The 23,504-nt window shown below is 43.0% G+C and overlaps 1 protein-coding gene across 3 annotated transcripts in view; it reads right to left on the bottom strand.

Annotated features, from left to right (window-relative positions):
* The window catches only part of BEND7 (BEN domain containing 7), a 56,402-nt gene that overhangs the window by 21,063 nt on the left and 11,835 nt on the right, over positions 1–23,504 (bottom strand). For all 3 annotated transcript variants that reach the window (XM_079993709.1, XM_079993710.1, XM_079993711.1), the window contains 3 exons: positions 16,801–17,100; positions 8,180–8,302; positions 7,345–7,610 (listed from right to left, as the gene is read on the bottom strand). In XM_079993709.1, coding sequence (XP_079849835.1) covers positions 7,345–7,610; positions 8,180–8,302; positions 16,801–17,100 — 689 coding nt within the window. The remainder of the gene's footprint in view (positions 1–7,344; positions 7,611–8,179; positions 8,303–16,800; positions 17,101–23,504) is intronic.

Genomic DNA, 23,504 nt, shown 5'->3' with positions numbered 1-23,504 from the left:
CCTGCCAGCCCCGGAGGCAGCTCCTGGGTCTGTCTCATGCCTCTGTCCAAAGACCAGACCAGGATGGGCTTCTGAAAGCATGGAGGATGGCCAGAGCCTTGCCCTTCGCTTTGCCCAGAAAAGCAGAGAGATCTCCGGACGAGGGAAAAGGCCGCTGCGCTCTCCACTTTGGAGGTCAAAACTCCCTCCAGCAGTGCTTGTGGGAAGGTGGCCACCAGGTGCCACCTTGTTCCCAAGCTGGGGTGCCTGCCAAGGCCACTTGGCTGAGAGCCTTGGTCTAAGGAGGTCACTCCCCAGAACAGAACAGGCATGCACGGCCCTCCCCTGCTGCCACCAGCTCTCCTCTCCTACCTGCCCCCCCAGAAGCACGTTCACCTGCAGCCTCTTGAAGTTCTTGCTGGCCAGCTCCTTGAGGGCACAGTGAGCCCAGTTCAGTCGTAGCCAAGCCCACCTGGGCACTCCAGCCTTAAAGGAGGGCCATCAATTTCCTGGGAAATTTTTACACACATGCCCAAATGCACCCAGGGCCACCGCCCACTTGCCTCCTCCCTGGGGATTACTTCTACACAGGTTGTTCCAGTAATTAATTAGAGTAAATCTAACATGTAATTCATGTTGTATATACCTCTATTGAAAGAATCCAAAACCAGTATTGGGGTAGAATATACACCAAGACAGCCAAACAACCTAGTTGTGGGATATTGTTTGTATGGTTAAATTCACAAATATGATGAGAACTAGAGAAGGCAGAGTGTATTTATAAAATGTAAAGTACAAACCTACACAATAACATATTTTGTCTAACCACAGTTTTTTAAAAACAGAAATATATATATATATAGTGCCATTAACAGACAAGTCCCAGGCAAGCTGGCTATACAGACTCAGCCCAGGGTTTGATCAGCTCTAGATTTAGGTATAACAGGAAGTGATGTCTTTTGGAATGTTCATGCCACGGAGGGCTGTTCAGGTTCCCAATAATATAGGCATTTCAGCAGGCAATGCCCACATTCCTTTAATTTAAAAGGAAAGCATTGGCTACCATGTGGAGAGCATGTGGTCATATACGTTTACACCCAGAGCTATGAGTCTACAAAAAGAGGTGCCTGCCAGAGCTCACCATGGACCTCTCCCGTGTTCTGTTAAAAAGGCAATGGTGCCCACCTGAGAGGTGCTGGAGCTGAACTCAGGGGGCCGGGTTCCTGCCTGCACCTTCAGTTTTATAATAATAAGGAAGGCTGGAATTTCTTATCTGTGATTCTTACATGGAAGAAATGAGAATTCTCTTAAACAGAACAAGTGTCTAATCTTTAGAAGCAGCTTAGCACTGACAACTTTTGTTTTTTCATTAAAAGCTGCCAGACAGGTCACAATCTACATTTAACACAATCTGGGTTTAACCCTTACCATCCCCTTTCTTCCTGAAAATCTCTCCGACTGCTTCTATTTTCCCTAAAGGTGCTACTTACTGCATAAAAACAGTTTTGAAGGGCACATGGTAGCTGGGAAGCATTGTCCTGCAAGAAAATGTTGTGAGAAGTAAACTATTAAACCCCTGCCCTGAGCACCATGTTCCCAGGCTATCTGGAGTCCTGCATAAGCTGCTTTTTCTCGAAAACAAAACATAAAAATAAAGTGCCCAGCACTGACACATTCTTTCCAAAATGCCAGTTACAGATAGGTAGCCGTGTTGGTCTGCCATAGTCAAAACAAAATAAAAAAATTCCTTCCAGTAGCACCTTAAAGACCAACTAAGTTAGTTCTTGGTATGAGCTTTCGTGTGCATGCACACTTCTTCAGATACACTGAAACAGAAGTCACCAGACCCTTCTATATAGTGAGAAGGTGGGGAGGGGTATTACTCAGAAGGGTGGTGAATTGCAACTTATTACCAAACTTAAAACCATGGAGAGACCTGGTCTGAACAAAGACATTGGATTCTTATCTCATTATACATGACAAAGCCATTTTTCACCTTCTCACCCCTTGCTTTTTCCTGTAAGACCTATTGCAGTCGTTAAGAGTCGTCAACAGGCTAATCACAGCTATCTGCCAATCACCCAATCCCACCACCCTTCTGAGTAATACCCCTCCCCACCTTCTCACTATATAGAAGGGTCTGGTGACTTCTGTTTCAGTGTATCTGAAGAAGTGTGCATGCACACGATAGCTCATACCAAGAACTAACTTAGTTGGTCTTTAAGGTGCTACTGGAAGGAATTTTTTTATTTTCCAAAATGCATTAGCATAATGTGTTGTCTGCTCCCAAATCAACTTGCCCATTCTTGGACTAGATCTACCCTTATGTTTCTGCCGCTTTAAGTGTGGGCCTCCTGATGGGAAGAAGGGAAGCCCAGATAAGCAATTCCTGCCATAGGTACAATAGGAAATATTCTCTGAAGGTGGGTAGGTCTACTGCTTTTCTACATAAGGAGCTGAATCCAATCTACCGTATTTTTCGCCCTATAGGACACACTTTTTCCCCTCCAAAAATGAAGGGGAAATGTGTGTGCATCCAATGGGGCGAATGCAGGCTTTCGCTGAAGCCTGGAGAGCGAGAGGCGTCGGTGCGCACCGACCCCTCTCACTCTCCAGGCTTCAGGAAGCTATCCACAAGCCTTGCGAGCCCGGTGGGAGTTCCAAACAGGCTCGCAAGGCTTGCGGGCAGCAGCCTGCAACCCGAAGCACGGGGTCCGTTCCGGAGCGCACCCCATGCTTCACACAGATGTCCGCAAGCCTTGCGAGCCCGGCGGGAGTTCCAAACAGGCTCACACGGCTTGCGGGCAACAGCCTGTTCTGGGGGCTGGGGTCGGGGGAAGCTCGGGCTTCCCCCGCCCCCAGCCCCGCAAGCAAGCTCTGGGAGCGAAGGTAAGGGTGCGCAACCTCGCTATCGCTCCTGGACCCATTCTGGGGGCTGGGGACGGGGGAAGCTCGGGCTCCGCCTTCGCTCCCAGACCCACAGCCCCGAGGCTAAAAACGAAGCCAGGACAGCAATCAGGAAGCTGCACTCACAGAGCGAGCTCAGGCGATGCATCAATGTCAGCTGTTGTGGAAATATAACTGCCTAGAAAAATGATTTACATCATTAAGTTGGATTTGTGGCACTGTGGAGAGGTTGTTTTGTGCTTGTGTTGGAGCAGCTTCTGTCAATATATTTAGGATGGTTTGGAGGTCATCCTGAGTGTGCACACACTACACTGTCATCAGCATATTGAAGCTCTACGATGGAAGTTATGGTAACCTTACTCTTTGCTTCCACCCTACTCAAATAGGAGAGCTTTCCATCTGTTCAATATATTTCTACCCTGGTGGGGAGTTTCCCTTCAACAATGCATAGGATCATGGCAATGAAAGTAATAATAGTTGGGGCAATAACATAAACCTGTTTAACACTTGATCCCACTATGAATGGTTCACTCTGAGAGCCACTGTGATCCGTGATTGTTGCTGTCATATTATCATGGAAGAGCCAAAGAATGTTCACAAATTTATTCGGCAGCCGATTTTCAGAAGGACAGTCCACAGGTGGTATGGTTTGGTTTTGCTCTCTGCGTTTTTCTTGAAGTGAAAATCATATCCACTTCCCCCCTAGAAGATCGAAAACCATTTTGGGATTCAGGAAGGGTATCCTCGGATATAGTTAGGAGGCAATTTGCTAAGATCCTTGCAAGAATTTTGCCAGCCACAGCTAACAAACAGATGCCTCAATAGTTTCCGCAATCTGTTCTATCACCTTTTTAAGTAAAATATTGATAATTTTGGCATCCCTAAAGTCTGCTGGGATCTCCACTCTCTCCCATATTTTTTCGATGAGCTTGTGAAGTTGTTGTGTAAGTTCAGTTCCACCCACTTTGAAGTACTCACTTCGTCAGGTATCCCATCAGGTCCACTGGCTTTGTTGTTTTTCATTTGGTTTATAGCTGTACACAACTCTCCCAGATTTGGAGATACTGCAAGCTCATCTCTTAATTTGTTTTGAGGGACTTGTGAGAGGACCTCAGCAGCTACAGGGGAGTTGCGGTTAAGGAGATGCTGGAAATGTTCTTTCTGGGTAACAGGCCAGACACCCACTTCTGCATGGGCATGCTTGGAATTCACAATTTTTATTTAATGAATTTATTTCTTAGCAGTAGAAGTTTTCTCAGAGTACACCATTTACTTAGGAATTACTGGTGCAGTCAATAATGATAATCAAGTTTAACATTTCCGTATGGCAACAAGGCATTGTAGGAAAGTGTTGGCAAACTTTAGCTCACAGATCACTACCAGGGGCATATGCATCTCCCATACTGGTAGTTCAGAAATGACCTTACTTTATTGATTCATTTGAAGGAGGCTACTGAAAGTGTGCCCCAGAAGTGTTGAGGGCGACCCTCAACTACATATTTTGCAAAGATTGTTCTGTGCACAGAGAAAAGAGGTAATCTAAAGGTTGAGGGATTGGGTCCTTGCACTAGCTTGACCATGAAGCTGCCGTTTGTAATAATCAGCAAACAGTTTCAATCGGTGGCCTTAAAGAAAATCACTATGTCACATATCCAGCCAACTGAGATATGGGGATAATAATATTGATCTGTCTTTCAAGGCTAAGGCTTGGGATCACTAAGGCACTGTATACAAAGGCATTCAATTCTCTAAAAAGCAATTTCTATATGATAATTACTTAATATTTTGCATACATAGGCTTCCCCTTTCATTAAAATTGAAAGATTTGAAATGGAAAGATTACTTAAATCAGCTTTGAAGGTTACCCTATAGACATATCAAGAGTTGTAATTGTGGCTAATTCACATAATGTAGTTAACATGTATTTAATATAAATTGGACAAGTGGAGCCTGCAACAAAATGTTGCAGTGTGGAGTGGCCCAGCCATTCCATTCAGCCCAGCTGAAAATTAATGAGAGATGTAAACTCAGGCTTCCAACCTGATCCTAGGCATGTTTACTCTTATGTAAATCCCACTGACAGAGGGGATTCATATAAGTGTATAAAGAACTGAAACATGATCCCATACTCAGAAATCTCCAGAGTTCACCAAGGTCAGTTCCCAAGCTAGTGCCCAAAGGAATGCAAGCTTCATTCACGGTTTTAGTTTTCAGTCCTTTGCCAAAGACTACAGAATGAGGGTCGTGACTAGGTGAGAATATGAACTCAAATCTCACCAGTCTCTTTATAAATGGCATTCTCTCCCCCCAGAGATAGAAGATTCACCCAATGCCCTTCAGAGCAACTTCCAAGTTTTGTTGTTGTTTTTTAATTATATTGTGGTTAAAGATGTAAAACATGAACATTTTAAAATAATTAGCCCAAGGCTTGATGAATCATTCTGTAAAAATAAATAAATAAATCCAGCATTAATTACTACTCTGCCTGAATTCATTCACTGAGCAATGAGACACTGCTTAAAAATGTAGCCACTCTAGAAACCCCAAACAAAAAACCAAACCTTGAACCTGTATGTTCAAAACATGGAAAACTGACGGGCAATCTGAAAAAAGGTCAAAATAATAAAATCACTTACAAAACTGAAAGAGAAGTTTCCAATCCTTTCCTTGCACAGTCATTTCTGGCTGTAATTATAATTACATACAAGAACCACAGAAAAGCATTTAACCAGTTGCTATGTATCATTACATAGAGTCTGTCGGATGACACACTAATCTAATTACCGGTGTAGCTCACATCTGTGTAACTGAATTATCATGACTGCTCTTTTTTATTATTAGTTTGCACTTCTAGAAAGGTACAATATTATCTACAGAATTTCTTTCATTTATGATCATTGATAGGGAATTTAATTATGTTCTCTGAGCTTGCTGTACTTAGGAAATTGGAAACTGTCTTCTCAAAATTAAAAAGGTACGTTGAAGAAATTAATGATCAGCTTACTCATCAGTGAACTTTTCAGCCATCATTTGCTTGAAGCTCAAACAAAGCCAACCAGCCACCCTCTTGCTCTCCTGATATTCATTCTACAAACATCTAATTCAAAAGGAGAAAATGCCAAGTATGCCCTTTTGAAATCCTGGCTCTAGATTTTGACATTTACAATTTCAGCCCCGATACTTCAAGTCTACCTTCACATGTAAGCTTTCTTTGTGCCATGAGAGAGTATAAAATTGTGCAGATCAGTCTTATGGTTAGGATTAAACACCAATGGCCCAACTAGTGATTTGCACAAGTTCAACTCACAAGTGAATGCACTTCTGGTCAGCAGATAGGAAATCTCTCACTTCTCTTTATTGTTAAAAGGGTTCTGCACAGCCTTGTGACGTTGCTTCCACAGGACAGTTCTTACTAACAGATTATAACCATTAACACGGACAGAAAAAAGTGACATCGCTTTAGCTCTCCACTTGTTCTAGCATTACCTATGGCAGGGGTAGGGCAGAACAAGCTCTTCTAGTGCTACAGTGAGAATGAATACATTTCATACAAAGTCCTCACCCTTGTCATCTTTGTCACAAAGACCCTTGTGAGGTACATCAAATTAACCAACCCATGCGAGGCTTTGATTCTAGAACACCATCCCTGGTTTTACCTTGGCAACTGCAATAATGCTAACAAAACTCATCTTCTGTAGCAAGCCTCTTGCTTACTTGTCCCCCCAAACTGAATCCAAGTAAACACCTCTGCATTTGCTCACCATCCCCCCCCCCATCTCATCTCTCCCTTCAGCCCACTGACCTTATGCACGTACACTGGTGACACGGCATAAATAATAACAGCAGCTACTTAACTTGTGCACTTTTTCCTAATGCCAACTGTGCTAATCTGATTAAAGAGGAATGAGAAGTCAGTTTTTAAGATCTGCGGATGACTGAGAAGACTTTTGTAACTCGTGCATGCCCCTTCCCCGAAACCCTGATTTCTTCACTTTCTTGAGGAGGAGGGGATATCATTATCTTAGTACTTTAGCACCAACTCTTAGATTCCCTCAGACTCATGTACAGTGCAGCTGCAAAACCAAAAAATAATTCCTTCAATTGTCCCATGGCTTAAAGCTTCCCAATATGCTTGTGAACAAAAGAACAAGGCCTATTCAATGCCAGGCTCAATAGAAATGTTTTTGGAATGCTTCCCTCAGGGGCACACTAGTACAAAACATGAAACAGGAACTGGACAATCATATGGATTTGTTAGGATATAGTGTGTGCATACAGATCTTTCCTGAAAATATAAAGTATGTGGATGGTCAGCCCTTAAGTTGCAACCTGCAGATGTAGAAAAGATCCCACGGGAAACCGACATTACGGCCTAATCCTAAAACTTACTGACAACATCTGTGACATGAGGTTTGCATTCTTAACAGGGTCTGTTCTGACAGCACCTGGTCAACTTACATCTGAAGATGAAGATTCGAGGACAATGCCAAATCCTGAAACCTGTGACTCCAACTTTGAGGATGATTCAGCAGCTTCCACACTAGAACTTTCAGAGTTTGCTGATAGCTTTTTTTCATTCTCTGCAGTGCTGGGCTTTTTATTCACAGTAAGAGGTTCAATAGTCTTTGGAGGTATTTTTTTCTTTTTATTTCTCTTTCTTGAAAGTGTTGATTTCTGTGTGCAAACCAGAGGAACTGGGGGCGGTTGTCTGTTCTGAGCAGCAACTGAAGAAAGAAAAACCTGTGAGTACACTTCCAAACATGTATCAAAGATGAGAGTTACCACAGCCCAGATTCCTGACCAGTTCCCACCCTCTTATCAGAACCAACTGCTTGAACCAACAGCTGTGGGTGGAGCACTCTCTTTGGAGCAGTCAGCTGGGGAAGCTGCTATGGGGAACATGGCATAACGCAAAAATCATGCTGACACTGAGATCATACCCACACTCAACACCCTGTTGCTGTTGTTGTCTAATAACAACAGGAACATTCCTCAGTACTGTACCAGGAAAAATATACAACTTGGCCACAACACTCTTATTTCATGGAAATCGCTTAGATGTTGCCTGCACACTTTGCCCCATAAGTTTCTTTCCAGGAGGGCTAGAGACTCACTTTTTTCAAAAAGGAAAGCTCAGAGTACCTGTGGGCACTGGGTTGGCAACCCCTGATCCATACCATCTGGGCAGCAGTCTCTCTTTAAGACCTATGCTTTCATGAAAAGGCACTTATAAGGCAGTCTGTCTGCAGACTGAAAATTATACCTTAATAGTTGAAAAGACAGACTATCATACCTGCTTGGATCTGCATTATCTTTCTCATGGTTTTAAGCTCCTGAAGAATGGCTTGCAATGCTGGCTGGCAATTACAAGTACAACAATTTGAGCCAGAGGAAGTATTAGCCACCGGAATTTCTCCTGAAGAAAAAAGGGAAATTAAAACAGTGATGCAGGGCAAGAATGTCTTCACAGGGTTTTAATGCTGTCTGATACATGCTGTTAGGAAATTGAAACCTAAAATTAAAATCTCCACTGTGAGGTGGCGGCGGCAGGGGTGTGCTTTGCCATTCCCCTCCCCACACAAATAACGTTCCATGGTATAGTGAAGTCTGCACAAAACAGCAAACACAATGTAAGCTCACAGCAGGCCTCCTTATTGTCAAACTAGTTCATGGTGGATAACAAGAGCACTGAAGCTCATTACAGAAACAGTTGCTCTATCATGCGTGGAACAACCCAGAAAGGCCCTTCCTCCATATGACAATACCCTTAGAAAAAATGAGATGGCTGTGTAATAAGTTATTTAATAAAGAACTAACAAGTCTAAAATGGATTGAACGCCACTTGTTGCTTCACAGTATTAAAAATTAAAAGAACAGAGTCCTCCATCATCGATTTCCATGAACAGAGAAGTTCTATGAAGGCAGAAAACATCCACAGCTTTCCCTTTCATTGTGACGGTGAACTCCTACTTCCCAGTTTCTTTTCAAGTATTGCTGTTGAAGGTTGTCAACCATCTCTGTACTACTGCACTTCATACTGTCTCCAGGATGTGTTTGTTAAATTTATATTTGATATGTAAGCTGCTTCCCAACTCAAGTCTGAAAGCTTCCTGCACTTGATTTCAGGAGGCACAGGAACACAGAAGACAGCCTTGTACAGAGTCAGGCCATTGGCCTCCCTGGTTCAGTACTGTCTACACGGACTGGAAGAGGCTTTCCAGGGTTTCAGCCCAAACTGGAGGTGCCAGGAATTGAACCTGGAACCTTTAGTATGTGCATTCCCATGGCTCCTGGCTGCTGAGAAACGGAGACCTTGCCATCCTGGGCTCAGGTATCAATTTCTGTATTTAAAAACAAGGGTCTTTTCAGATGTTTCCAGCACAATTAATGTCAGTTGCTACATGAAGTCCAGGTAAAATGACTACGGAGAAAGCATTTCCATGATGGGGCCAATATAATAGGTCAGTGGCAGGGACCTAATCATGCCAGGCAGGTGCCCTACTTAGGTCTGTGAGGCCGTTTCCCCCAAACCTTGCCCACTTGCCCCACTTGCATTATGTGACATCAAGAGTGGAGCAAGTAAAGATGTGTCTGGGACTGGCTACCCTAGAGAGCTGCACATTGGGAACTTCCAACTGCAGTGGATGGGGCTGCTGACAGCACACGTTAAAGCTCTCAGCGTTGAACAGCTGACAGCAATGAGCAAAAGCCCCTCTGAATGCTTGCAGGCACAGTGTGGCTCCAAACCACCTGCCATGGGCCTTCCAAGGGGCTTGCTCTCAGCGCTGATCAGCTGATCGATGCTGAAAGCACACCCCTTGTTATTACATATGAACGGTGGCACAGGAATATTTTAATAAACAAAGCCCTTTTTCATTAACACAAAGGGTTGCACAATAAAAGAATGGAAAAAACAAAAACAGCCTAAATGTATATTTTAGCAGGAAAGAAGCATTTGTCATCCGCCTCTTTCCTACGCCCCCTCTCCCTGAGAGGTCTGGAAGTGACAACATGAGAACGGGCCTTTTCTGTGGTGGTTCCCCGTCTGTGGAACGCTCTCCCCAGAGAGGCTCGCTGGGAACCATCATTATAGGTCTTTAGGCGGCAGGTGAAAACATTCAGCTTTACCCAAACATTTGGCCATTAAATAATTTATGGCCTGTTAAATTGAGGGACTGTTATTATTATGCTGCATAAATTATGTTTTCAATGTTGTACAGTGCCCTGAGATCTTTGGATAAAGTGTGGTATATTGATCAAATAGATAAATAAATAAAACAAAACTAGTCCCAGATACATTAGGAAGGATCTTCAGAGCCAAAGCTACCTTTCACAAGGCAATGGAAAGAAAAGTATGCAGCTAAGCATGCATCTATCTAGCAAGCAAGGAGTTCCACAAGACTGGGGGGGGGGGAGGCCTTGTTTGAACATGCAGGTTGTCAGAGAGAAAACACCAAGATAACCACAAATCCTCAACAGGTCACTGAACTTGTATGAGCATGTTTTAGTATATAGCCTCCTGTTCAAGAACTATTAATTCCATTGGCTTTGCACGTTACTAGTTCCCAGTTCATTTTGCAGCAGAGTCTTTATATTTCCTAACTGTCTGTACAGCAAGGTTTAATCAAACAATATAAAACAAATATTATTAGGGCTATGAAACAGAGCACTATAAGGGAAAAAGACTGTCTTTTTCAGCTATTAAAAATAATATTTTAAAACGGAGTCTGTCTGTGTTGTGTGTCTTAGAGAACTAAGCTTAGCAAATAAATATTATTTTATGAATTTGTCCCTTTCCTCTTTCAAGTTTTTAATATTCTGATGAATATCATGATAAAATTTTGACAAAGCAAACCTTGGAATAAATTCATGCTCATCTTTTCTGCTACAAATATAATGCATTACTAATGAGGTCTGCAGGTACTGAAGCCCCATTTGAAAACCAAAAGGTCTGTTTTCCTACTGAGGCATGGGGGATTTACATTATAATTCCCATTAGCATTGATAGAAATTACCCATGTAAATCTACCCTGTGTACAGTAAATGGAAAAAAGAGACCACCAATATTTCAAATCAAAAGCACGGCTCTGCTAACTTCATGCATATTTATAGAGATTTTTTTTAAAAAACAAAAAAGCATTTCCATCATTTTTCTTCAAATCAACAAGAGTAAAACAGAACACTTTACAGAATGTTCTTATTCAATGTGCAAAGCATCACCTAAAGAATAAATGCACTTTTGTCTGTTTATTAAATTTAACAATTTTTTAAAAATTCATTTCTCACTTTTTAAGAAGACTACTTGTAGTGACGAATCTTAAGAACCACCTCTTGCTTTGCTCCTCCCTATATATTATGGAAGGAAGCCAATGTGAATTATTTTGGCCTGCACAGCAGCCCAACAGCAGGAGCAATATATATATAAAAAATCAAGGCTATGTTTTTCTCTCTTCGCAGATGCCTTTCAGACAGAAAAGTCAATATGTGAGTACCACAACTGTATTCCCAATATTCATATGGAAAATATCATAGCAAGCCTAGTAGCACCTTTAAAAACAAAAGAAGCCAAAAGCAGCTGCCAGTTTCTCTGGCTCAACTAACAAAAGCCGTCTCCATGAAACAGATTGCCCACAGCCTGGAACAGGGCTCCTCAAACTTCTTTGGCCTGCTGCTCCCTTTTAAGAAACAAAATTACTCCGTGCCCCCTGGAAATCTACCTTCTTTTAAGTGAACAAACAGAAATATGAATTCTTTTATGTATCTATATTTCTACCTATGTCCTACAACATAGTAAAGAAATATGTTGTTGTAAATAAGACACCTTATTCATTCCACAAGAAATGAAACACGTACGAACAATTTTTAAAAACTAAACGAGGAAGTGGACTAGGCCCTGGCATTATAAACCCATGAGGCGGACCAGAGTGAAGCCGGCCGGCTCAGTCCGATCCACCCCAGGGATGGAGCTGGTGCCACAGTCCGCCTGCCATTGGCCAATGGGAAACACTGGCCTAGAAATTACTGGAACAAGGACCGGTCCTATTGTTGGGCACGATGAGGCAGGAGATTTTTGGTGCTATTAAGAGTGGTCAAGTTGTCAGTAATAAGCTTATTTTTTATAAAGAAGATGCCATCTGCCTTGCATGGAATGGCTTACATAGGTTGTTCTATGTGTTCAGATATCAACAACAGGACCCAGTTGGATGCACCATTCTCAAGATTACAACCACTGGGCAGAACAGGCACAATCAAAAGCCTTAGTAAAATAAAAATCTGTATGAAGATGAAACATATGCAAAAGCCATATAGTTTTAACTCACGTTTGGTCTTACAGTGGTGCCTCGCAAGACGAAATTAATCTGTTCCGTGAGGCTCTTTGTATAGCGGTATTTTCGTCTTGCGAAGCAAGCCCATTGACAGCTTAGCGGATTAGCGCTATTAGCGGTTTAGCGGCTTTTAGCGGATCAGCTGATAAGCGGCTTAGGGCTTAGGAAAAGGGGGGGAAAAGGGGAAAACCCCTGCAGGAACTCGCAAGACATTTTCGTCTTGCGAAGCAAGCCCATAGGGAAATTCGTTTTGCGAAGCGCCTCCAAAACGGAAAACCCTTTCGTCTAGCGGGTTTTCCGTCTTGCGAGGTGTTTGTCTTGCGGGGCACCACTGTATTTCACACCACTTAGAGACGACTGTGATTAAGTGGTATGCAAATTGTTAGAATAAAGTAAATACATAAATAACCCCAGAGATCTCGGATTGCAGTTGTTTATTACCATGGAATGAGTTGTGTAGGCAATACCTAATTCAAGATTGGCACAGAATCATAGAATTGTAGAGTTGGAAGAGATCCCAAGGTCATCTAGTCCAAGCCCCTGTAATGCAGGAATCTCAGCTAAAGCATCCCTCCTAGATGGCCATCCAACCTCTGCTTAAAATCCTCCAAGGAAGGTTTCACAGCACACTAACCTGTAGAACACATACACTAGAACACATATTGGTTCCTGAAGGGAAGTGATATGATTTGCCTTAAGGGACTCTGTCTATGCAAAGGGCCAATTCAGGAATGAATTCAATAACCATAGAATCATAGAGCTGGAAGAGACCACAAGGGCCATCGAGTCCAACCCCCTGCCAAGCAGGAAACACCATCAGAGCACTCCTGACATATGGTTGTCAAGCCTCTGCTTAAAGACCTCCAAAGAAGGAGACTCCACCACACTCCTGGGCAGCAAATTCCACTGTCGAACAGCTCTTACTGTCAGGAAGTTCTTCCCAATGTTTAGGTGGAATCTTCTTTCTTGTAGTTTGGAACCATTGCTCCATGTCCGCTTCTCTGGAGCAGCAGAAAACAACCTTTCTCCCTCCTCTATGTGACATCCTTTTATATATTTGAACATGACTATCATATCACCCCTTAACCTCCTCTTCTCCAGGCTAAACATGCCCAGCTCCCTTAGCCATTCCTCATAAGGCATCGTTTCCAGGCCTTTGACCATTTTGGTTGCCCTCCTCTGGACACGTTCCAGTTTGTCCCTGTCCTTCTTGAACTGTGGTGCCCAGAACTGGACACAGTACTCCAGGTGAGGTCTGACCAGAGCAGAATACAGTGGCACTATTACTTCCCTTGATCTAGATGCTATACTCCTATTGAGGCAGCCCAGAATTGCATTGGCTTTTTTAGCTGCTGCGTCACACTGTTGGCTCATGTCAAGTTTGTGGTCAACCAAGACTCCTAGATCCTTTGCTCATGTACTGCTCTCAAGCCAGGTGTCACCCATCTTGTATTTGTGCCTCTCATTTTTTTTTGCCCAAGTGCAATACTTTACATTTCTCCCTGTTAAAATTCATCTTGTTTGTTTTGGCCCAGTTCTCTAATCTGTCAAGGTCGTTTTGAAGTGTGATCCTGTCCTCTGGGGTATTAGCCACCCCTCCCAGTTTGGTGTCATCTGCAAATTTGATCAGGATGCCCTTGAGTCCATCATCCAAGTCGTTGATAAAGATGTTGAATAAGACCGGGCCCAAGACAGAACCCTGTGGCACCCCACTAGTCACTCTTCTCCAGGATGAAGAGGAACCATTGATGAGCACCCTTTGGGTTCGGTCAGTCAGCCAGTTACAAATCCACTGAGTGGTAGCATAGTCAAGACCGCATTTTACCAGCTTCTTTACAAGAATATCATGGGGCACCTTGTCAAATGCCTTGCTGAAATCAAGGTAGGCTACATCCACTGCGTTCCCTTCATCTACCAGGCTTGTAATTCTGTCAAAAAACGAGATCAGGTTAGTCTGACATGACTTATTTTTCAGAAATCCATGCTGACTATTGGTGATCACAGCATTCCTTTCTAGGTGCTCACATACTGTTTGCTTAATGATCTGCTCCAGAATCTTCCCTGGTATTGATGTCAGACTGACTGGGCGGTAATTATTGGGGTCCTCTCTTTTCCCCTTTTTGAAAACAGGGACAACATTTGCCCTCCTCCAGTCTGCCGGGACTTCGCCTGTTCTCCAGGAATTCTCAAAGATGACTGCCAGTGGTTCTGAGATCCATCTGCCAGTTCTTTTAATACTCTTGGATGCAGTTCATCTGGCCCTGGAGACTTGAATACATCTAAACTAGCCAAGTATTCTTGTACTATCTCCTTAGTTATTCTGGGCTGTGTTTCCTCTGCTGAATCATTTGCTCCAAATTCTTCAGGTCGGGCATTGTTTTCTTTATCGGAGAAGACTGAAGCAAAGAAGGCATTGAGGAGTTCAGCCCTTTCTGTGACCCCTGTTTGCATTTCACCATCTTCTCCTCTGAGTGACCCCACTGTTTCTTTGTTCTTCCTTTTGCTACGAACATACCCATAAAAGCCTTTTTTGTTGCTTTTAACCTCTCTAGCAAGCCTGAGTTCATTCTGTGCTTTAGCTTTTCTGACTTTGTGTCTACACGTGCTGGCTATTTGTTTGAATTCCTCTTTGGTGGTTTCCCCCCTTTTCCATTTTTTGTACACATCCTTTTTTAATCTTAACTCAGTTAAAAGTTCTTTAGATTACCACCCTGGCTTCTTTAGGCACCTTCCATGTTTCCGTCTCATTGGTATTGCCTGAAGTTGTGCTTTTACTATCTCCAAGCAAACTCAGGGAGACACAAGGGGCCTCAACTGGCCTGCTGACTTCAAACCTTGCCTCACGGACCTTGCGGTCTTGTTGTAAAGCAGCCTTTGCCACCCTGGTGCCTCCAGCTGCTTTGCACTACAACTCCCATCATCCCCAGCCAGGTCTGTGTGCTGGCTGGGGATGATGGGAGTTGTAGTTCAGAACTTCTAGAGGGCACATGGTTGGCAAAGGCTGTTGTAATGTGAAAGACTTTGAACACTTCAAAGCTCTATAAATGTTAAATACTATATTACAGTTCATTGGAATTGTTGCTACTTGCTTCTTTCCACATTAACGTGTTATACATTTGATGTTAGCCATGCTGAGCCCGGTTTTGGCCGGGGAGGGTGGACCATAGCATCTCTCTCTCTCTCTCTCTCTCTCTCTCTCTCCAGGAAAGGAGGAATGCTGCACAATAACTGGGTTGCTCTTTGCCCCTGTTCCTGGGTACAGTGTGTGTACTCAGCGCTGGAGAGGAGCAGTTCTCTGTCTTCAGAGGAATAGGCTCATTAAATGGCAAGTCACTGCCACAGCGGGAGAAGATAGCCTTGCTGGTGCCAGCCACTTTCTTGGACTCAAGTCCCAGTATGAGAGCACCAGCTATCCTGAAGGAATGCATCCGATCCCACACAAAGACAAGAAACAACTGGAAACCTAAACACTTTCAGCACATGGCACTCTTCTCTTGCTCCACCACATTAAGAAAGCAGCCATATGACTGGAAACACAATACAGGCACCCCCCACTTACATGTGTTCTGCTTGCATGAAACCGTGTAGACAAGCAGTGCTGGGAAACAATTAAACAATTCAAGCACAGAAATGGTTGGAGAGAGAACCCATGCAATAAGAGAGTCAAAAACAATTAATTTTGTAAGGTGGATATTGTGGGTGCACATTCACATTTCCCATCTATAATTGCAATAATCAATACAGACCTCAAAGCCAAGCCAACTTCTTTCTATGATATAAATTAATTTTGACCAAGTAAAAGAAGGCTATATCTAGTTATGAAATGGAAAACACACCTTCCAATTAATCAACTAAAACAGTGGTGGTAACCAACAAGCCATACGCCAAGTCCAGCAACGAGAGCATGCCATTCTATGCACATGAAAGCACCTTCTTGTGCGTATCATATTTTCCCCTGTAGTCCACTGAACCGCGCAGGCAGAAATGTGGCATGGAGGAGGCAGGCCCCCAATTATGTGCCACAAATGCCTTTACTTGTGCCATAGGTTGGCCATTCATGAACTAAAGAAGGGGTGGGGAACCTGGACTTGATCATTCCAGGCCAGGCTGTCTGGGGCTGATAGGAGTTGGAATTCTCCAGCATCTGAAAGGTCATAGATTCCCTACCTATGGAATAATCTATCATTACGATATAGTGTTTGTAGCCTTAATATAAAATGCATTTTCAGTGTACCTAAAAAACCATTTAAAAGAGGTTTAAGATCAGCTTTGGGTCCAAACATAAAAACCTTAACTTTTTACAGCTGACAATCGTACAACTTTCTCTGAATTTGTATCTGCTTTTTATGCAGAAGGTCCCAGATTCAATCCCTGGAGCCTCTAGCCAGGGCTGGGACAGAACACTGCCTGGAACCCCAGAGAGTTACTGTCAGTCAGGATAGACAATACCGAGATGAGCCAGTATAAGGAGGATTCTTATGTTTCTAACATAATGGCCAAATTATTTTATCCAAGTAACTCAGCACTCATTTTTTAAAGAGAACAAAACAAATAAAAAGTGATTTAAATGTATAAATGTGGATCCTACCATTTGCACCTCCGGTTCTTGCTTGATTTTGGAAGGTTTTGGACCGAGTTCCATATTGCCCTGAATAGTGGCTTATCTGGGGGGATAATTCATTCCAAGTACCACTCTGAGTTGGATGGAGGTTTGCCTGGGTTTCTGCAGGGGGATTCAGACGCTGAGCCCAGGCCAAATCTAAGTCCTGGGGTTCTTCCTTCAGTTTTTCTCCTTCTTTGCCAACTCTCTGATATATTCTTCCAGTGCTGTCATTCAGTAATCTTCTCATCCCTGTAATTTGTTTCTTAATTTCCCGGCTTTCATCTCCTAGAGAAAACAGAGACACAGTTATCACAGTAAATTAGCAAAAATGGTAATGATACATGATACATATTACTACGTTTCAGAGGACTTTGAGGATGTCTACTTTCTGAAATGCATGCCAATTGGCATTGCACACACACATATGTATGCAGACAACTATTTTGTTGCCATGCATACTATGCAGATGTGATACTAAATACATGATCACCTACAACGTAGAGAGTATATGTTTGAGTCTGCATAAGAGTTAAAAAATATATGCACAGAACCATTTAAGTTAGTTCAAATTATCAAGTACAGTGGTACCTCGGGTTAAGAACTTAATTCGTTTTGGAAGTCTGTTCTTAACCTGAAACTGTTCTTAACCTGAAGGACCACTTTAGCTAATGGGGCCTCCTGCTGCCGCCGCGCCGCCAGAGCACGATTTCTGTTCTCATCCTGAAGCAAAGTTCTTAACCCGAGGTACTATTTCTGGGTTAGCGGACTCTGTAACCTGAAGCGTATGTAACCCGAGGTACCACTGTATTGCTTCAATGCCACAGCTGTTGGGATGTACAGTAAGTGATAATAAAACAGTTTAATAAAACCTGCTTAAAATGTCATAGTTCATAAAAAGTAGTCTATTCTCATTACAAGAAACAAATGTAAATCACCTTTCTGGAGAGTCATTAAGGCTACTGCAAATGTAACAACGTGGAGTAAGAAGAACAGAGCCACAGGAGCCACACACTCTCCAAAATTGTGGGGCATTCAAGGGTTTTAATCAGGGTTAGCAAGTCAGATATAACACTGAACCTGGGCACAGGATTTATGAACATGAGGGGAAACAGTAGGCTCGTCCTTTAACACCACTTAATTTTACAACTGTACTGGCCCTTGGAAGTACCAGCAAAACACAGAGGACTAAAACCAATCCCTTCTACTCACCTACTGTGAAATCAAAGAGAGGTTATTTGCACTGAGCCTGGCCTAGACTCTGAAAGAGTTACTTGTTTGCACAATTAACCGCTTACTGATTTACTGTATCAAGCTTGAGAACTTAGCCCCACATAGGATCAATCCATAGCAGCGAGTTGTTAGTTCAAAGGAATTTTATAATGATGGAGAAGATGGAATAACAACAAAGTTAATAATAAAAGAAAATGTTACATTTTATTTAATACCTGCCTATTTAATATCCACAGACTAACGTATAGCCAGTCTCTGATGCATAGCAATTCAGAATGTGAAAAGGAAAAATATATATGAAAAATGCCACTGTTTCTAATGACAACTCTGCAAATTTAAAAACAATTATGTACTCGGCATCATCTGAGTATTAATTTTATTTATGACTGTGCTTATTTCACACTGAATGTGTGCATGTTTGGAGCAGAATGTTGCTATTTTGCCCACTGAGGCATGCAAATACATTTCATTAGCAGTAGGAAAAGTCTGTAGCAAACCCATCAAGCATTTTAAGCATGAGTGGAAATGGATATTGAAAACAGACAGCATTCACATAAGATGAATTTTCTACACTGAAGTCACTTCCTTGCAGGACACATGCATTTTTCTCCACATACTTGGACTAAGCAAACAAAATGCCAAAAGTCTAAGCTTCTGCTTTCACAGCTTTTCACAGTGGCTGGTCAGCCTCCGGAACCTGATAGAAGTGCTGGGGAAGATCTAGGGAGAAGAGAGTCTACTGTGATCTGCAGAAATCCACCATCATAAGCAGCATAAACACTGTTGAAGCAGAAATGAGCAGCCCTTCTGAGTCATATCTGGACCCTTTAATATATTGTACTCCCTTTATTAACCTGCCCCCGTTACAATACTCTTTTTGCGGAGAGTACTGAACATGGATGGAGCTCTTAGCTAGATTGGACTCTATGGGGCTTTCCCTGGAAGATTCTGGGTGGGTGACAACAATAATACTCAGAATCTGTATAGCTCTTTCAGCTATTCAAAGCACTTCACATACACTGTCTTCTGCAACAACCCTGTAAGGTAGGTCAGTAGTGTTATACCTATATTACCAATGTGCCTGAGGATGAGAGACAATGGCTTGCCTAAGGCCACCTAGGGCGTTCATAGCTGAGGCAAGAACACCAGGGACTTCCTAGATGGTGGCTCAGTTTCTTAGTGACTACGCTACACCGGCATGGGGCTGGAGGAGGTCTGCTCCTGGCAAATGAAACTGTGGCTTTGAGCTACATACTTGATGGCTCTGCCCTCTATTTGTGGCTGTTATTGATTTGTTGTTTATTGTATTTTAATGTTTGTTGTGCGCTGCCCTAAACATTTTACTGGAAAGGTTATATATTTTAAAACCTGCATCTGGAGGCTGATCTGGTATTAATGAGGGCAAACAAGCTGAAGTTTAATGCAGATTAGATGTGGAGGCGCTGTTTGTTGAGATTTCTGCTCATCTGGATGAAGGTATGTATACAACCCATTTTGATTAGACAAATTCATGGAGCAGAGGGCTGTCAGTAACTACTAGCCACAATGGCTATGCTCTACCTCCAAAGCTGGAGACACAGCAATGCTTCCGAACACCAGTTGTTGGAAACCACAGGAAGGGAGAGTGTTCTTGTGCTCTTATCTGCTCACTGGTTTCCCACAAGCATGTGGTTGGCCACTGTGAGAAGAGGATGCTGGACTAGATGGCCCATTGGCTGGATCCAGCTTGCTATTTTCATGTCCTTATCTGCTTAGGAAGGGCAGAATAGTTATATTATCATAATCAGCATCACCACTGAACTAATGTGTGTTGTGCACAGCCCTTATGCAAACCTATACAGTGGTGCCTCGCAAGACGAAATTAATTCGTTCCGCAAGTCTCTTCATCTTGCGGTTTTTTCGTCTTGCGAAGCACCCCTATTAGCGGCTTAGCGCTATTAGCGGCTTAGAAAAAGGGGGGGAGGGAAAAAACTCGCAAGACTCGCAAGATGTTTTCGTCTTGCGAAGCAAGCCCATAGGGAAATTCGTCTTGCGAAGCGCCTCGAAAAACGGAAAACCCTTTCATCTAGTGAGCTTTTCGTCTTGCGAGGCATTCGTCTTGCAGGGCACCACTGTATATGTCTGTCTATACAGGTTGAATATCATCTCAATGGTCAATTACACTGCCCATCTTAACTGGATTTGGCTTCAGTTTTAGTTGCCTCTAGCACTATTTAGATTAGAACATTCACTACTTCGCCTGTTGTAAATGAAAAGAAGAAATATGGTTGGGGGTCATCAGCAAACTCTGTATGACCATTTCCAATGCTTGCATGTAGATGTTAAATAGCATGGGAGATAAAAATGAACTCTGTAGAACTGTAAATAAAATGGATGTGAAAGTGTTGGGCAAAAATCCCCCCACCTTTGCCCTCTGGAACTAACTCATGAGAGAGGAGTAGCAGCCAGAGCACAGTATCTCCAACTCCCATCCATGCCAGGCTATCCAGAAGGATAACACAGTCCATGGTACTGAAAGCTGTTGAGAGCTCAAAGATAATAAAAAGGGTCACAATCCCTCTATCTCTCTGGCAAATGTCATCAACCAGTACAACCAAGGAAGTCTCAGTCCTAAAAACATTGTTATCTAGGAATGTCCTGAAATGTGGTGCCTCCGCACCCTTTTAGATGCTTTGGCCAAGATTACCAATGTCCAATAGTTGGTCAACCAAGACTCCTAGATCCTTTTCACATGTACTGCTCTCAAGCCAGGTGTCACCCATCTTGTATTTGTGCCTCTCATTTTTTTTGCCCAAGTGCAATACTTTACATTTTTCCCTGTTAAAATTCATCTTGTTTGTTTTGGCCCAGTTCTCTAATCTGTCAAGGTCGTTTTGAAGTGTGATCCTGTCCTCTGGGGTATTAGCCACCCCTCCCAGTTTGGTGTCATCTGCAAATTTGATCAGGATGTCCTTGAGTCCATCATCCAAGTCGTTGATAAAGATGTTGAATAAGACCGGGCCCAAGACAGAACCCTGTGGCACCCCACTAGTCACTCTTCTCCAGGATGAAGAGGAACCATTGATGAGCACCCTTTGGGTTCGGTCAGTCAGCCAGTTACAAATCCACTGAGTGGTAGCATGGTCAAGACCGCATTTTACCAGCTTCTTTACAAGAATATCATGGGGCACCTTGTCAAATGCCTTGCTGAAATCAAGGTAGGCTACATCCACTGCGTTCCCTTCATCTACCAGGCTTGTAATTCTGTCAAAAAACGAGATCAGGTTAGTCTGACATGACTTATTTTTCAGAAATCCATGCTGACTATTGGTGATCACAGCATTCCTTTCTAGGTGCTCACATACTGTTTGCTTAATGATCTGCTCCAGAATCTTCCCTGGTATTGATGTCAGACTGACTGGGCGGTAATTATTGGGGTCCTCTCTTTTCCCCTTTTTGAAAACAGGGACAACATTTGCCCTCCTCCAGTCTGCCGGGACTTCGCCTGTTCTCCAGGAATTCTCAAAGATGACTGCCAGTGGTTCTGAGATCACATCTGCCAGTTCTTTTAATACTCTTGGATGCAGTTCATCTGGCCCTGGAGACTTGAATACATCTAAACTAGCCAAGTATTCTTGTACTATCTCCTTAGTTATTCTGGGCTGTGTTTCCTCTGCTGAATCATTTGCTCCAAATTCTTCAGGTCGGGCATTGTTTTCTTTATCGGAGAAGACTGAAGCAAAGAAGGCATTGAGGAGTTCAGCCCTTTCTGTGACCCCTGTTTGCATTTCACCATCTTCTCCTCTGAGTGACCCCACTGTTTCTTTGTTCTTCCTTTTGCTACGAACATACCCATAAAAGCCTTTTTTGTTGCTTTTAACCTCTCTAGCAAGCCTGAGTTCATTCTGTGCTTTAGCTTTTCTGACTTTGTGTCTACACGTGCTGGCTATTTGTTTGAATTCCTCTTTGGTGGTTTCCCCCCTTTTCCATTTTTTGTACACATCCTTTTTTAATCTTAACTCAGTTAAAAGTTCTTTAGATAGCCACCCTGGCTTCTTTAGGCACCTTCCATGTTTCCGTCTCATTGGTATTGCCTGAAGTTGTGCTTTTACTATCTCCCTCTTAACAAACTCCCAGCCATCATGAACTCCCTTTCCTTTTAGTATTACTGTCCATGGGATCTCACCCAGCACTTCCCTAAGTTTTATGAAGTCGGCTTTCTTAAAGTCAAGAAATTGAGTCCTAGTATGCTTGGCTGCTCCTTTCCGCTGTATAGTAAACTTCAGAAGAGCATGATCACTCGCGCCTAATGATCCTTCCACTTCTACCCCACTAACCAGGTCATCAATATTGGTTAGGACCAGATCTAAAATGGCTGTTTCTCTTGTTGCTTCTCCCACTTTCTGGACAATGAAGTTGTCTGCAAGGCCAGTGAGGAATCTGTTTGACCTTATGCTCTTGGCTGAGTTTGACATCCAGCAAATATCCGGGTAATTGAAGTCCCCCATTACTACTATCTCCCTTCCTTTTGCATGCTTGGCCATCTGTTCCAGGAAGGCATCATCTATGTCCTCCGTTTGGCTTGGGGATCTATAGTAAACTCCCACAATGAGGTCCCTGCTATTCATCTCTCCCTTAATTTTGACCCAAATGCTCTCACTTTGGCTTTGAGGTTCTAAATCTTGGATCTCTTCACAGGTATACACATCCCTGACATATAACGCCACTCCTCCTCCTTTCTTGTCTGGTCTGTTTCTCTGAAATAGATTGTAACCCTCCATTATTACATTCCGGTCGTGGGACTTATCCCACCAGGTTTCAGTGATGCCTATTATGTCATATTTAGTTTGCTGTACCAAGAGCTCAAGCTCATCTTGTTTATTACCCATGCTTTGCGCATTAGTGTACAGACATTGAAGTCCATTAATCATTCCCCCGTGTCTCTTATTTAAGGATTTTTTCCTCCCACCACTAGGTCTGCGTGCTGTTTGCTCCATTTGGTCTATGACATTTGGATGATCATCTTCATCAATTGATAGACTCCTACCTTCAGGAGCACTGTCTTCCTCCCCCACATTAGTCAGTTTAAAGCCCTCCTGATGAGGTTTCTGAGATTTTTGGCAAAAACATTCCTCCCAACCGTTGTGAGGTGCAGCCCATCGCTTGCCAGAAGTCCATCTTCAAGAAACTGCAGTCCGTGATCTAAGAATCCAAACCGTTTCTGTTTACACCATTTGCGAAGCCAGCTGTTCACTTCCACTATTTTTCTCTCTCTCCCTGGGCCACGTCGTTCAACTGGGAGGACAGATGAGATGACAATTTGTGCATTTAATTGCTTCAATTTCCTGCCCAGAGCCTCATAGTCTCTTTTGATCTTCTGGAGGCTATTGCTTGCAGTGTCATTGGTTCCCACATGAACCAAGAGGAAGGGGTATTTGTCAGTGGGTTTTATGATTCCTTGCAGTCGTTCAGTTACATCT

The sequence above is a fragment of the Podarcis cretensis genome, assembly GCF_951804945.1.
Source record: "Podarcis cretensis genome assembly, chromosome: 10".
NCBI classification, from domain to species: domain Eukaryota; kingdom Metazoa; phylum Chordata; class Lepidosauria; order Squamata; family Lacertidae; genus Podarcis; species Podarcis cretensis.
The sequence above is the reverse complement of the archived record's forward strand: the minus strand, read 5'-3'. Positions and strand labels throughout refer to the sequence as shown.